Source organism: Malus domestica, chromosome 16 (genome assembly GCF_042453785.1).
Source record: "Malus domestica chromosome 16, GDT2T_hap1".
Classification (NCBI taxonomy): domain Eukaryota; kingdom Viridiplantae; phylum Streptophyta; class Magnoliopsida; order Rosales; family Rosaceae; genus Malus; species Malus domestica.
Window position 1 is genome coordinate 12019015 of NC_091676.1, and position 16385 is coordinate 12035399.

The 16385-nt window shown below is 33.6% G+C and overlaps 1 protein-coding gene across 1 annotated transcript; it reads left to right on the forward strand.

Moving 5' to 3' along the window:
- The first annotated feature begins 2555 nt into the window (after positions 1-2555).
- On the forward strand, positions 2556-9031 carry LOC103403724 (transcription factor MYB111). Its single transcript, XM_029095370.2, has 3 exons — positions 2556-2817; positions 2950-3079; positions 7764-9031. Exons 1-3 carry the CDS (start codon positions 2685-2687, stop codon positions 8626-8628), a joined length of 1128 nt encoding a protein of 375 aa, XP_028951203.2. The 5' UTR covers positions 2556-2684; the 3' UTR covers positions 8629-9031.
- Positions 9032-16385: the final 7354 nt, after the last annotated feature.

The following is a 16385-nucleotide window of genomic DNA, read 5'->3' on the forward strand; positions in this document are numbered from 1 at the left end:
ATTTTAAATTCTACCTACCCATGGATGGAAAAGACAACGCGGCTCAAATTGTAGGGTTTTTATTTTTTGGGTTTTAATTTCACTTTAAACATCATCTCTCATGGTTTACCAAAGGTGACATTAGGTTAGGCGTCAATTAATTAAATCTCTACGGCCAATGAAATCCTTGAAGTCTCTCATGGTCTAACCAAATGCTCAGGCTAGCATATTTAGGGCTCAAACGTTTGGCCAAACCTATGTGATCAATAATAATATGTTGGAACCTCTGAAATTATATTGAAAGTGAAATAAATTAGTCACTGCTTATAGAGCGCATTTGTCCATAGGATAAATTAGGCTCCCTTTCTTTCTCATTACTTAAACTTTATTTCTTTTTTATTCTTTATCAAAGTCCTTTGACATTTATCCACATCATTATGTGAATACTAATAAATTACATGTTAGCATATTTCAATTACCTATCAAATGGTTGGCATCAACTTTTGATACCATTTCATGGAGCTGTGTCTACATGGAAGCAAATTTCTTGACGGATGCAATCATTAGTACATAATTTAATTTTAACAATTTTCATGTTTGGACCGTCTGTGGCAAGAATTGTCTTTCTCTTCGACTGTATAGGAACATGTTGTCACTCTCTTTAATGCTTTGTTTTTCTTACTAAAAAAAATATTTCAATTTTAAAACTGAAAACTTATTTAATCATTTCTAAATATATTTTTATTTTAACTTGTCCCATATTTTATTTTTGTATCAATATTCTTTTTACTTTAATTTGTTCCCATATATTTCAATTTCTAATTGTTCCCATATTTAAAAAAGAAATTGATTTGTACACCATAATTTTAAATTTGATGTACCCATATTTTTAAATTTAATTTGTAATATATTTATTTTTGTTGAATGTACCCTTGCTAATTACAAGTATTTTTTTTTAACAAACAATAGTATTTACACTAAGGGGATAGGTGAGTGAGCTAAACCTTATAATAGGCTTACCATAATAATATGGTTCAACTTCGTCTTTGACGAGAATCAAACTTAAGACATCTCACTTATGAGTGAAAATGAATACCACTAGATCGTAATATTAAATGACACATGTATTTATTTTATGTTTTAAAATCAAAACGCCGTCCTAATGTAAAATGGGGCTTAAGACTAAAATAAAATGAGACCTATCTAATTTTCAGTGCTTTAATATGATTTTTTTTTTCACAGAGGTAAATCTACTTAGATTTATGAGAATAAGAGATTTTATTTTTCTTCTTTATAATAAAAAAAAGGGTGAATAATGAAAATTTTAATATGTACACTTTCCAAATTTAAAGAGTAAACCCAAAATAGCATTATTGTTATGTTAAAAATTCCATATATTTATCCGGTTCATATTTACTGAACCTTTCTTTTCGTCCTTTTATGAAATATTATTTAAATACATGTGTACCTCATGGTCCTCATTATTGGTTTTGTCGAACTTTTATAAGTAAATTGTAGCAATAATCCTTCAATTTTAATCAAATTAGAGCAATGGTCATTCAACTAAAAATTCCATTACATTGGCTCCTCAACTCATCAAAATGTGTAGTTATGGTCCTTTTTGTCAACTATGTTAGACTTCTGTCAAAATGAGTTATGTTGGAAGGACCATTGCTATAATTGGGTTAAAGTTGAGAACCATTGTTCAATTTGGGTTAGAGTTGAGGGGCCATTTCTCCAGTGCATTAAAGTTGAGGGACTATTGATACAATTTTTCTTATTTGATTTTCCATATTTGCCCCTTGATTTCACCTCACGTGCATGACTTGTGACTCATTTTGACGGAAGTTCTAATGGAGTTGACGAAAAAGATCATAGTTTCCCGTTTTGATGATTTGAAGGAACCAATGGTAATAAATTTTTAGTTGATGGACAATTAATTGCTTCAATTAAATTAAAGTTGAGGGACCATTGTTACAATTTACTTAATTTTCCCAAACTATGATAAACAGTTAATTTTCACCCTACATTCATGTTTTCAAAATTTCCGTTAAAAATGTCACAATTAGTAACTATTATTTAATGACCAATATATATAGCTCTTTTGGCAAGTGTTTTTAAACGAAAACGCTTTTAGATAAAATAATTTTGAGTAAGTGTTTTTCTATGATTAACTTGTATTGTTACAGAAGATTGGTTTCAAAAACATTTTATCCAAAACGCTTTTAGTCGTTTAAAAACACTTAACATACGAGCCCATAATTCTTTTTAGTGGGAAATCAGATAAAATGTAAATAAATATGGACGGTAGGGAGGAAATTGACTATATAATACGAAAAATAATTCTTTGTCAACTCTGACCCCCTCTAACGAAATGAAGAATAACTGCCACAAATATTGGCCCCTTATTAAAGAGATTTCACCAAACTATAGCAGCCAATTTGTAGCTCGACAAATCAACCTGTAGTCAGGACACACGCAGGACCACCACCCAGCCCCCCTCCCGCGGCCCCTGGCCAGTAGCCACCACTCGTACGTCTACATCGTTACCCTTTGCTCACTACCCTGGCTATTGCTGGATTAATACTACACGAGAAGTGGCACAATTTTATAGCTGTATATCTACTGCCTCACCTTGCCTCTCCTTCGATAATCTTTTTTTTCTTTTCATAGAGTAGTAGTAGTCCATTTACATTTCCATAGATATGGGAAGAGCTCCGTGCTGTGAGAAAGTTGGGGTCAAAAGAGGAAGATGGACAGCTGAAGAAGATGAAATCTTAACCAACCACATTAAAGCTCATGGAGAAGGCTCTTGGAGATCTTTACCCAAGAATGCAGGTTCGTGTTTATATAAAACACAGGCGCGCGCGCGCGCACACACATATGTATAGTAGCTAGCTAGCCTTCACATATGATAACACACTAAGATCCTTCATTTATATGTGTATGCATTTGGTGTGCTTTTTGAAGGATTGCTGAGGTGTGGGAAGAGTTGCAGATTGAGGTGGATAAATTATCTGAGGGCCGACTTAAAGAGAGGGAACATCACTTCTGAGGAGGAAGAAATCATTGTTAAGTTACACATTGCTTTGGGTAATAGGTATATATATGCTCCTCAATTTCATACATTTTATAAGGGAAGTGCTTCACATAAATATGAATTTTATCTATTTTTAATACCTACAAGTAATGAAGTAATGAATATATATAATAAAGGAAAAATTAGTACCCGGTTCCTAGTTACTAATGTTCATTGACTGAAACCTTATTAGTTTTCAAATTTTGATTGAACTCCCTATCATTAATGTGATAATGCCAATTTACATGTTTATTACATATTTTTTAAAATAAAAATTAGTAATTGATATAGGGTTTTAATACTCACACCTCTATTAAACTCCTAATTAATTTTCAATTCAAACATTTCCAAAATAAAAAAAATAAGAATAAGTTTGTACCCATTAGTTTTTTTATAAAAAGATTCTCAATTTTTTAATCTTAAATGTACACATTCATATAATTTTTAATTTTTTTAATCTTAAATGTACCTATTCTTAAATATATCAATTTGTTATATGTAAAATGTACCATTTTTTTAATATAAAATACAAATTTTTTATATAAAATGTACCTATTTTTTTAATATAAAATCCATTCAATTTTTTTAATCTATTTTTAAACTTATATGGGTACATTCTTTTTCGTTGATTTGAGAATGTATATGTGTCAAATTTAATCGAAGAAATTTTCTAATGTCATTCAGCCTAATATCTCCTTTTTTTCTGTGTTTTGAAGAATATGTACCCATGTTTTTTGGTACAAATTCTTTTGTTTTTTTGTTAATTTTGATGGATGTACCCATATTTACACACACGCACACACACGCGCGCACACACACACAATATAATAGAGAGTATAATTTATATTTTATTATTTTTAATCCCACAAATTATGTGTTATATTTAAAATCTCATTAATATAAACAAATACAAATTTCAATTTTTGATTTAAAAAATGTAGTAAGTAGGCCTGGCAATTCCTGACACGACCCGATAACCCGACACGACACGACACGAAATTAACAGGTGTTCGGGTCGACACGAAAACGAATCGGGTCGTTGTCGGGTAACCCGATAAACACCTGTTAAGATAACGGATTGGTTCGGGTATACACATGGGTAACACGATACACAATAAGCAGAATATTAATTTAATAATTTTATAACCCTAAACAAATACTATAATTATATATATATATATTAATTTAACAATTTTATACCCCTAAAAACTATAATAATTATACCCCCAAAATATTAACTATAATAATTATATATATATTAAATTTTAAATTAAATTTTATACCCCTAAAAACAATAACAATTAATATGCATCTGCCATCCACCATTTGAAAGAAAAAGGGAGGGAAAAAGTTTTTTTTTTTAAAAAAGGGAGGGAAAAAAGAAAATGATAAGAAAAGGAAACAAAAAATAGAGGGAAAGATGGGTGTACTAGTACCACTGTACCGTGTAGTGTAGGTGAGGTGAGGTGTCCGCCCTTTGAAGAAAAATGGAGGAAAAAAGATTTCAAAAAAACAAAGGAGGGAAAAAAGAAAATGATAAGAAAAGGAAACAAAAAAAGAGAGGGAAAGATGAGATACACATTCTACGAAACTAATTTCAACGATCCAACCGTCAAACATGTTTGTATATGTTTTGAGATCGTATACGCCAAAAATTGCAAAAAACAAACATTAAGAGATCAAGTAATGGGACAAAACTTTTCGACGGTTATAAACGAAAAATCACGATTTAACGGTTATTTTAACTCCGATTTTGATGGATTTTTACAGCTACACTCCTTGACCCTATATGAATACAATGAATGAACTCGATCTTCAATTTAAAATATTTACAATAGTGGATACCACAAAATCTTATGTTATACTTAATAAAAGTATGAATAAACTCTTAAGTATTAGTGAATCTATTGTTTTTATGGGATACGCATTTTATGAAACTAGTTTCAACGATCCAACCGTCAACATGTTTGTATATACTTCAAGATCACATACACCAAAAATTGAAAAAACACAAACATTAAGAGATCAAGTAACGGGACAAAACATTTCTACGGTTATAAAATGAAAAATTACGATTTAACGGTTATTTTAACTCCGATTTTAATGATTTTTAACAGTTACACTCCTTGACCCTATATGAATATAATGAATGAACTCGATCTTCAATTTAAAATATTTACAATAGTGGATACCACAAAATCTTATGTTATACTTAATGAAAGTATGAATAAACTCTTAAGTATTAGTGAATCTATTGTTTTTATGGGATACGCATTCTATGAAACTAGTTTCAACGATCCAACTGTCAAACATGTTTGTATATACTTCGAGATCACATACGCTAAAAATTGCAAAAAACAAACATTAAGAGATTAATTAACGGGACAAAACTTTTCGACGGTTATAAACGAAAAATCATGATTTAACAGTTATTTTAATTCCGATTTTAATGATTTTTTACAGCTACACTCCTTGACCCTATATGAATACAATGAATGAACTTGATCTTTAATTTAAAATATTTACAATAGTGGATACCACAAAATCTTATGTCATACTTAATGAAAGTATGAATAAACTCTAAAGTATTAGTGAATCTATTGTTTTTATGGGATATGCATTATACGAAACTAGTTTCAACGATCCAACCGTCAAACATGTTTGTATATACTTCGAGATCACATACGCCAAAAATTGAAAAAAAAAAATATTAAGAGATCAAGTAACGGGACAAAAATTTTCGATGGTTATAAAACGAAAAATCACGATTTAACGGTTATTTTAACTCTGATTTTGATGATTTTTTACAGCTACACTCTTTGACCCTATATGAATACAATGAATGAACTTGATCTTCAAATTAAATATTTACAATAGTGGATACTACAAATCTTATGTCATACTTAATGAAAGTACGAATAAATTCTTAACTATTAGTGAATCTATTGTTTTTATGGGATACGCATTCTACGAAACTAGTTATAACGATCCAACCGTCAAACATGTTTGTATATACTTCGAGATCACATACGCCAAAAATTGTAAAAAACAAACATTAAGAGATCAAGTAACGGGACAAAACTTTTCGACAGTTATAAAACGAAAAATAACGATTTAACTGTTATTTTAACTCTGATTTTGATGATTTTTTACAGCTACACTCCTTGACTCTATATGAATACAATGAATGAACTCGATCTTCAATTTAAAATATTTATAATAGTGGATACCACAAAATCTTATGTTATACTTAATGAAAGTATGAATAAGCTCTTAAGTGTTAGTGCATCTATATATTAAATTAAATTTAAAAATTTGACTAGTAGTGTATGAATGTTTTTTTATTAAGCTCTTATTTTTGAGTGTAGATGTAGTACTTAAACGATAAATGTGTTTTAATGTTTTGAAGTAATATTTATGTGGCAATGTGTGGTATGTGAAAATTTAAGGAAAAAATATATTTTTCTTAACGGGTCGTAACGGGTCATAACGGGTCGGATCACTTTACCCGTGGGTAAAGTGACCCAACCTGTTAAGGACCCGTTAAGATAACAGGTGTGACACAACACAACCCGTTAAGATAACAGGTGTTGCACGAAAATGATACGAACACGACAGACACGACCCGTTTGCCAAGCCTAGTAGTAAGACTTTGATATAAAAACTAAAAACAGATAAGGTTTCAGTCAAAGAATATTGATAGTTAGGGACCGCATTCAAAGTGTCCCTATAATATATGTATATATGTGTGTATACATATATTTGTGTGTGTATATATATATTTGTATTATGTGTGTGAAGTCATTGATTCATTCTTTAGTTTGAGAGTTCTAGTGCAATCTTTTATATTTGGACCGTTGTTCAACTTGGTTATGCTAGCAGCTAGATTAATTCAAGCTTTAGAATTTGTGTAATTGGAAATCTCATCAAGAACAACTCTGATTTATGTCCATTTTAAATTCCGTTAAGGTGGCGCAATTCACACACCCCTTTTTACCTTTTACACTCATCTCAAATTCCTGCAATCTAATCAAATGAATTGAAAATAATCAAAGGACAAAAATTAACAGGCGTGTGTGGAAGGTGAAAAGGGGTGTGTGGATAGCATCACCCTTCTACCAACAATGTAGTTCGATTTGCTTAATGACTGGATTGTGATATAGGGAAATTGCCAAGTGAAGAAGGATTAGTATTTGATTTACCAAAACTGATATATGTTTCTTCAAGTGTTCATCTCAGATTAATTAAATTTTGGGCAACTTAATTATCTCCAGAACTGCATCATTTTAGTCATCTATCAAATATATAACTTTTAATTAAAGCCCAAGTGCTCAATCCTAAATCTTAAAACCGATGCAGTTGACCACATATAATTAAGCATAATAACCTTACATAGAAATACATATAGGGACCCTATAACTCCTACATTACATGCACAAGCTTCTCTAGAAGCTATGGATAATAGTTCTTCCAAATACAACACTACTAATGCCTCCCGCTCAACTTTTCTGAAGTGTAGGGTTTGCTAATTTAACCTTTTGGGATACTAATCAAGTTCTTAATTTCTCTTTGGGACATCCCCAAAACTCTTCAAAACACCATCCAGAGAACTAAACCAATGCTAATTTAATTAAGCAGTTGTAAATATTAATATAAATCTGTTTGAGATAATATATACAATTAAACTTTGAATGCACTGTTGTAGGTGGTCATTGATTGCTGCTCGTTTACCAGGAAGAACAGACAATGAGATCAAAAACTACTGGAACTCTCATTTGAGTCGAAAAATCTACAGCTTTACCAAGATGGGAAACGAATATCTACCCACCATTCTGAATGATGAGAAGAAGATAACTTCATGCAACAAGCGTCGTAGAGGCGCTCAAGCGAGCAGATCTACCATGAACAACAAGAGCAAGAACAAGAATTTATTGGCCCCATTTAACCCAATAAAATCAGAAGCAAAGCCTCAACTTGAAAAACCTAGTCTACCAACGGGCACCACTATTAATCGAGGGCAAGTGGGTGACGAGGACAGCAAATTAATGGTTTTTGAGTCTTGGGACCCAAGAAAGAATGGAGATGGTGGGGCAATAGGAATGTTGGGGATGCAAAGTTCTTGTTTGGACAGTGCAGAAATGATTAATTGGAATCCTTGTGGTGAGCAGAAAGGTGTACAATTATGCCTTGGGAATAAAGAAAAGAATATTACAACTAGTTCAACTGCAATACGTGGTGATAATAGTGGTGAAAAGGAGGTTTTGGGGCCATATTGTGAATGTGTAGACATTATGGGCCTTAATAATAATATTTTTGAAAGTGAGGGGAGAAAAAGTACAAGCAATTGGAGCTCATCAAATGCAGCTGAGAGTGGCGGTGGCAGTGGCGGTGGTGGTGGAGAGTTGTTCTCTTTCTCTTCATCAATGAATTCAGGCTTTGATGAAGAATGGCTTAACTGGGGTTGGGCAGGTGGTGACCTTCAGTGTCACAATGGTGAACTGGAAGGGTGGGATGAAGGGGAGGGGATAGCTTGGTTGTGGGAAAGTGGCAGTACTGGTGAAGGACACTAATGTAGCTGCCGATGCAATAAAAGTGGACACACCAACACTTAATGAGTCTAGAATATTCTTCCACAAACTATCTAATTTCTTTATAAAAACAATATAGAAATTTACGGTGAGAGTTGATTCTGTGACAGAATTTGTAACTTGGTGTGGTTTTATGCAATTAAGAAAAGTAATTAAGATTTTACAAGAATTAATCCTTGTTAAATTGTTCAAGGTGAGTTGAAAGTTAGAAGTACTGTATATGTATAGCACTGTGAAGCACATTGTATGCAAGTGTTCACAGTTGCATTGCTGCAATCATTTGCAGTACAAGACTTGTGATCTTGTGTATCTTACTATTGCATATAAGAGTTTTCCAGTTCATTGTGAAGTTTGTTCTTTGCTGAACTTTTGGCTGGTTTCAAAACACCCCTATTGTACTTGGTTAAAACTAATCATTTTTTGTTTTGTGCGCGGGGATGATCATGACCTATAAAAAAACAAGGATTGTTATGAACTTTCCTAGTTTATTTGTGATTGTGTAAATCTTAGATTAGATTTGATTCTAGTTATTCTTTCCTATTTGGACTTGTATTCCTTGGGGATGAAGGATTTCTTCTCCCTCTTATTACTATAAATAAAGGTACTGCTTAGGGGAATAGAACATCCCTTAACACACATTCTCCTACGATTCTACAAACACATCTCTTCTCTCTTTTCTCTTTTTGCTGCCGACCCCCTTCCCTTAGTCAGATAAAATAGGCTACAACACGTTATCAGCACGCTCCTACCGTTGCGCTTAGGAATTTAACGAGGAGTTTTTCTACATCAAACCAATTCATCCATATCATCACGCAATCAAGTTCTTCCAAAACAACGGTTTTTATCTCGATATTTTTGCAGTCCTGATAGCATGAACATTCACCATAATGCATGAACCAACTTTAAGTTTTTCGAATTTTAGATTCTACATAAATTGTGTATGCATTATATTCATAATTGTTGAATTATGTGAATTTGATATTGCCATGAATTGCATCAAATATATGTCTATGCATTAAAATATTTGAATTATATGACATGCATTGAATTGAATTGAATTGAAAAAAAAAAAGAAAAAAAAAACAGCAATCGACAAACGCTAGGGTTCTTTGAACCCATGACTTCTAGCTGCTTGCCTAGGCATGTAGCCCGGCTCTCTCTCTCCATGAAAACCAAAACAACGCCATCCATGGCGTCGTCCCCAAACCTTCCCTCGCCCGCAGACGAGTCACAGCACCAACGCCGACTTCCATTAAGAACCACGACCTAAGGTTGTGATTTTTGGGACAAATTCATCGTCTCTGATGATGACCATTGAAATTCCCAAAGAATTTCATTAAGTTTTCAAGGATTTGGATTTGAAGTCCCTATGGTTTTCACACCCAATGTTGAAAAATCGAACTTTCTCCATTCATAATAAGGCTCCAATTCGAACCCGTGCTTCCCTCGACCAATATTCACCAAGAACACAGCCACCAACAGTGGCGGCGCTGGCATTAATTCAGGCGATCTTACCCAGCAACCCTGGGTTGTTTTTTGGTCCTTACCCGAGCCCACTTGGGCTTGGCTACACTTGGTCCAAACTTCAGCCCTTTGGGCTTTGGTGTTCCTTTTTAAGCCTATTGGAGAGATTTATCAATCTGGGCTCACATATTGCAGACCACAAATCGAAACCAGGCCTAAGTGTGACACCAGCCTATAGAGCTATGTTGTCCCATACACATGTGACGCACTAGATCGCGTCCTCCCTTGGGTTCACCTGTCTGTGCCACACATGATCCCAGCTCGATGCACTACTCCGCGCCGCATCAGATCTGTACCTTTTCATTGGCTATCATTTGGATCTAGCCTGCTTTTTTTTTCTTTCTCGCCTTGGGCCTGCAGCCCATCTAAGACTGAAGGAAATCTTTTGGGAAAACATGTTCATTTGAGCAACATCATATAGCATGCAATTAACAATTAAAAGGCGGAATCATGCTTGTATGCACTCAAAAACAAAACATTACCATGAAATTCAAAGCCTAGTAGATTGGTGAACCAATAAACAACTCAAAAACAAAGTGAGTTGAAATTTACCTTTGTAGATTCCTCTTTGCATAAGCAAAGGCTAATCACCCAAAGAGATAGGGGCCTTCATTCCTTGCTTCTTATCACCATGGATTTGGATGGAAGAATAGGTTCTCCAAGTTCCCAAAATTGAGAACCTCTAATTCTCGACACCAAGGTTTGATTGAAGAAGAAATGAGTGACCTTGGAGTAGTAGGATTGCTAGATGTACCCTCCAAGGTGTTGGCATCTTTAGAGAGAAATGGAGAGACAATTCTCACCCATTTTTCCCCAAAAATAAACCCTTATTTTTCCTTAATGAATTTTAGTTATAAAGTCATTTATATAGTCACTTCTATAAGTGACCTAAACAACCAAAAAACCCTAATTCATCTTCATGGCCGGCCATATAGGGATTTATGGGCTTTTGGGCTTTAATGAATCTTTATTCATTAAATTGTCATACAACTTAAGTTAATGGGCTTGACGTTCGAAGCCCATTGAGCCTTAAGGTCCAAAACTATCCCGAAGTCATTTAACGAACTTATTCGTTTGATTAATTAACATATTAATTAATCTTTGCCATAAATAAATGATTAAACCATTTAATCATTCTTACTCATTTCCGTTTAATCTCCAATCTCCACCTCTTACGGTGTGCGATCCATTAGGTTCCTTTTAGCGAGGCAGTGGGCGATTAAAACCATTTTACATCGATTGTGAATTGAAACTATTTTCAATTCTCCCTTTAGTGATTACACACGTTTAGGGCTTCCACAAACCATGAGTGACACCTAGCAGCATATCATGGTTACCCAAGCTAATCAGAAGATGTTAGAGAACCTATTCAGTTCGAGATTACAAATGCAATACAGTCCTTCTCTAATCTAATACTCTTGACCACATTGTTTGGTTTGATAGTTCATTTTCTCATGTCTACTATCCAATGTGTATCTTGTGCTTATATGATTACCTTGAATGTGATTTGGAACGCATTCCCCAATCTCATTCATACTCTGGCCAGAGATTCAAATCATATCATAGAGTATTCTCCCTCAAACGGTTTGAAGGTTAGAGATCCCTTGTTGCGCATTCACTTGTCTCCATAGCTAAGTGGCTTGACCCCAACGATGCCGTGGACACCCTCCTGATGGAGTGACTTTGACATAATCAAAGATCAAGGACTTAACCACAAGACAACTATGATGCCTCAGGTCAAATGACTACTTTGCATTATCCCAACCATGAGTTCTCATGTGACATGGAATATGAGAACTCTTCGTTGATCGCGTTCAGTGAACTCATTCTCTATTGAGCACCTACCGTACTTGTCTTGATGTCACACACATCAATGACTCGAGACTAATCACTCTCCCTGAGAGAAGACATAGTACGTACTGATCTTAACGGACTGTCAATGCCCAATTGGCAATCCTATGATCAGGAACATTTAGGATGTGTCTTCGAAAGAATGGTCTCAGGAATCTAACTTCATTAGATTACATTCTCCCAATCACATATTCCTTGGACTTTATCGTTTAAGCATATAACATTTATATGAGACGGCTCAAACAATAATTTATGCCCTTTATATGTTAAACTGGATTGGTTTAACATGTGAAATGTCCGTAAAGTATCATCATATGATTGGCTTTAGGGCACATTTCCAACAATCTCCCACTTGCACTAGAGCCAATCAGCTTGGTCATCTTGATGATACCTCTTCTGTAGTCATTTCATAAATGGCTGAATAGTAGGCCTAGACAGTGGATATCTATATGTGTTATCCATAGAAGCAACCTTGAGAATAACGACGTCACCATTATACATGATTCTCAATCATGTGGTTCAGTCTCTCATTTGAGTTCGGATCTTGATGAGACCTTGATTCCCAGGCTTGAGCTATCGCCCCATTAGTGTCATACACTTTCTGGTTGGAATCGAATAGAAAGTTCATAAATGAACTTTCCCATCCAAACAACATTGTTGTAAACTTCTATATGGCAATATATCTTGCATTCATAATGGAACACACTAAAGTCATTACTTTAATGTTTCCATCCAAATATCTCTTTAGTCATAATAAAGAGATATTCGTTTATCTCTTCATTCATAATGAAGAAACATCCAATGATGGATTAGATTCATAATCTAATACATTTACGCTTCCATTACGTTACTTTGATTCTTCCTCGATCTTTGAGGAATTTATCCTTTAGTATTTCTCAAATACTTAAGGACTCACTTGACAGTTGCCATGGTTCTGATCCTGGGCTTGCATTGATATCGTCTTGTACCGTTCTAGGTACAACTCATATCAATGTTTTTCATACAATATGAAATACATAAATCACCTTTCTGCGTATGCATAAAGGATTCTATTTACGCATTATTTCTATGGGAGTCAAAGGGTACGTTCCCTTTGAGAAGGGCAACTTGCTAGTCTCACTAGAATCGTCCTTCTTATTGAAGTTTATCATCATATGAGAAACTTCCTAGCATCCATTGTCTATTATTAGGGATTGATATAATCCAATTATATCATGAAATATATCATTATAGATTTCCATCCCATGTATATAGACTATATCTCCCATATACATTCTATCTTCATATAATGTATTAAAGTCATAACTTTAACGAAGAAGTATTCTTTTCATTTCCAAAATTAATATATCATATATATTTAAATTTTTAGGAACATGATTAACTCCCACTAATCTTTTGTAAAACTAGTAAACAAAAGATTCATTTACATCTTTATGAGAAATCAAACGATTTGATGTTTTTTTCTCATAAAATGCAAATAGCTCCCACTAACTTGCTAAGATCCATGATGGATGGATCTCTACAACTTACATGTCTTGTGATTTATAGTTTTAGACATATATTATCAAGACTATCTTAATAATGGTTTCGGAAACCCATATTATGTCAAAACATTGAATCACCATTTAGTTGTAGCTAGCAATCTTCGAATTAATTGAAACTAAGACTACGTCAAAAATGGTTCCTTTAAAGTCAACCATTCTCTTTGATTGTAGTCACCTTAAGCTACCAATTAGCTATGAAGGTTTCATTATTTCGAGTCAAATGGTACTTTACCATTTTCTTGAGTATATATCGTATATGCACTCAATGTAGTCATAAAGTTCAAAACCATTCAACTGAGACGGTTTATAAATCCTTATCGACTACCTTGGAGCTTGTGGTATAGGAACTAGGTTGTTATATTTGTTGATTACTTTCTTGTCTCTCAAAGAACCCATTCTTCGAGTTCTATCTCTCGTTCATTTGCTCTTAGGCAAATCACATTGTAGAATTACAATGAACTACCCAACAAAACAACATTTGTTAGTTGGTTTATAGAAGCGATATCCAAAAGTTATTTTAAGGATATCCTACAAGATTGTTATCTAACAAATATTGCTTGTTAGCACACAACCCCAAATCTTTAACATGCTTAAGATTTGTCTTTCTTTCCAACTACATCTTATGGAGTCATGAAAATATTGGAAGATCTTCTCATTGACAATCATATTGTTTTAGAAGTATATATCCTATATATGGGTAATAGATAATATCTAACGAACTAAAACTTATTCGAGTTCGTTCTTCTCCTAATGGAGAAATACATTATCTTATGATGCTTATTTCCTTGATATCTTTCAAGGAAACTTATCTAAAGTGTTACCTTTCTTGGATCAAATCTAAGGAGGTAAATACTTTAGATGTCTTACTCATCAACTTACATTACTTGAATTCTTTGAAACATTTTGCAAAGTATTCGGACTTGTGTTTATTCAAAATAAACTATAGTCCAACCGAGAGTTATTTTCTGTGAATGTCATTCAACATGAGTAGTATTTATGTTTGTGGACAAGTGCCACTAACATCTAAGTGAATTAACCTCAACAACTTTGTGATTCTTTCTTCTTTCCAAAAGAATAAAGATTCGAACATTTCGCACCATACAATTTTAACAAGAAGGTATTGGATCCGGATCTAACGATCCAAAGCGTCCATCTATGACCAACTCGTAATTTATGTTTTAGAGGTATCACAACTTTAGTTGGGATTAGTCACTACCTTGCAACCTTTTGGGTTTTAAGCATCATTATTTTCTAAACAGTTAACACTACCATATTATCTCTACTATAGAGATAATTAATTAGATTACCATAATCCAATCATTGATTAATAAAGAACATTGTTTTGTCAAACAAAACATTTATCCATTTCACATAGTGACGGAATTTAGTTCCTTAAAATTGGAATATAAAGACAATCTATGTTTTTCCAATTTCTTTGGTAGTTTATATGAGGAAGTAAGTACCATCTGCTTTCGCAGAGATCTATATTTGATTCACGTTTCCGAATGTGAAGCACCTTTTCTTCACTCATATATCTTCTACTTCTTATTAGTCACACTTTTACAACGATTTGTAAAACATAGTTACTAATACGGAATCAAGCATTCAAGTAGAAGAACCAATTGTTTTGAACTATTCAAGAACAATTTACAACACCTTCGAAAGGTGTGTTCTTGACACTTGCAAGACATTTCTTGCAACTACCCCTTTCCAATGTCCATCCTTTCATAAAGAAAGTTTGTTCCCTTGGAGTTATTTATCTTCTTTATTTGACTTCTCCTTTGACTACAATAGTCATGGTCCCTAAACTCCCACCATCTCTCTTGAAACTTGTTTCAATTGTGTTATACACATCAAACAATTTTGGAGAGTATGTGGTTATTGTTTACTACATAGTTTACAATAAACTTAGTGAACGATTAGGATAGGGAAACAAAGGTGAAGTCCTTGCCTAGTTTCCGTCTCGTTAAGTGGTTTATCACTTCAACATTCAATGATTCAAAATCATCATAAATCCATGTTAATGGACTATTTTTGTCAACCAACCATTATGTTCTAAACATAATTACAAACTTTAAAGAGTTGTACAAGGCAACTCTTATTTCTTCACACAACAAATTGTAAGTGAAGAATCATGGCACATAAAGTGTTCATGCCTTTGTGCTTTCTTCTCAAGTTCCTTGTTCATGTAACAAAGAAACAAGCACTAAGTGTTTGCATTGACTAAGGGTTGTTCAAAGCAACTCCTATTTCTTCATACAACAATTTGTAATTGAAGAATTATGACATTAAAAGTGTTGTCCTCTTTATGATAGACCTTTTCTAACATATTCTTCTAATGATACATTATCAATAGGAAGATTGTGAGGATGAGACTACTTTTGTACTTTTACAAGCCATTAAAGACAATCTATGGTTTTGTAGTACCAAGTCCGTAAACTAAACGTTCGGCTTTTATTTGTCAAGTGTTGGATAGCGTTTGCAAATATATTGGTAATCAAATACATAACGAATATAAATTGATTGATTTTAAGCCATTTGATTCGGGTCTTTAAATCAAAATAGCACCACCCACTATTTTTGGCAAATTCCATATCCCTCATTGGAATTCGAGAGTTTTGGATGAAACTCTTAGTAGGTTATGGGAGGCTCACTATTACCAAGCCCACCTCAGAAGAACTCCATATTGGCTAGCAACAATAATAATGAGAGAGTACGCTTACTCATTTGCAACTAATGCAAGTACCCATCTCGTTTGGCCTCTAGAGAATGATGCCTCAGAAGAACTCCATATTGGCACCATTGCACTTAGTTAAGTCA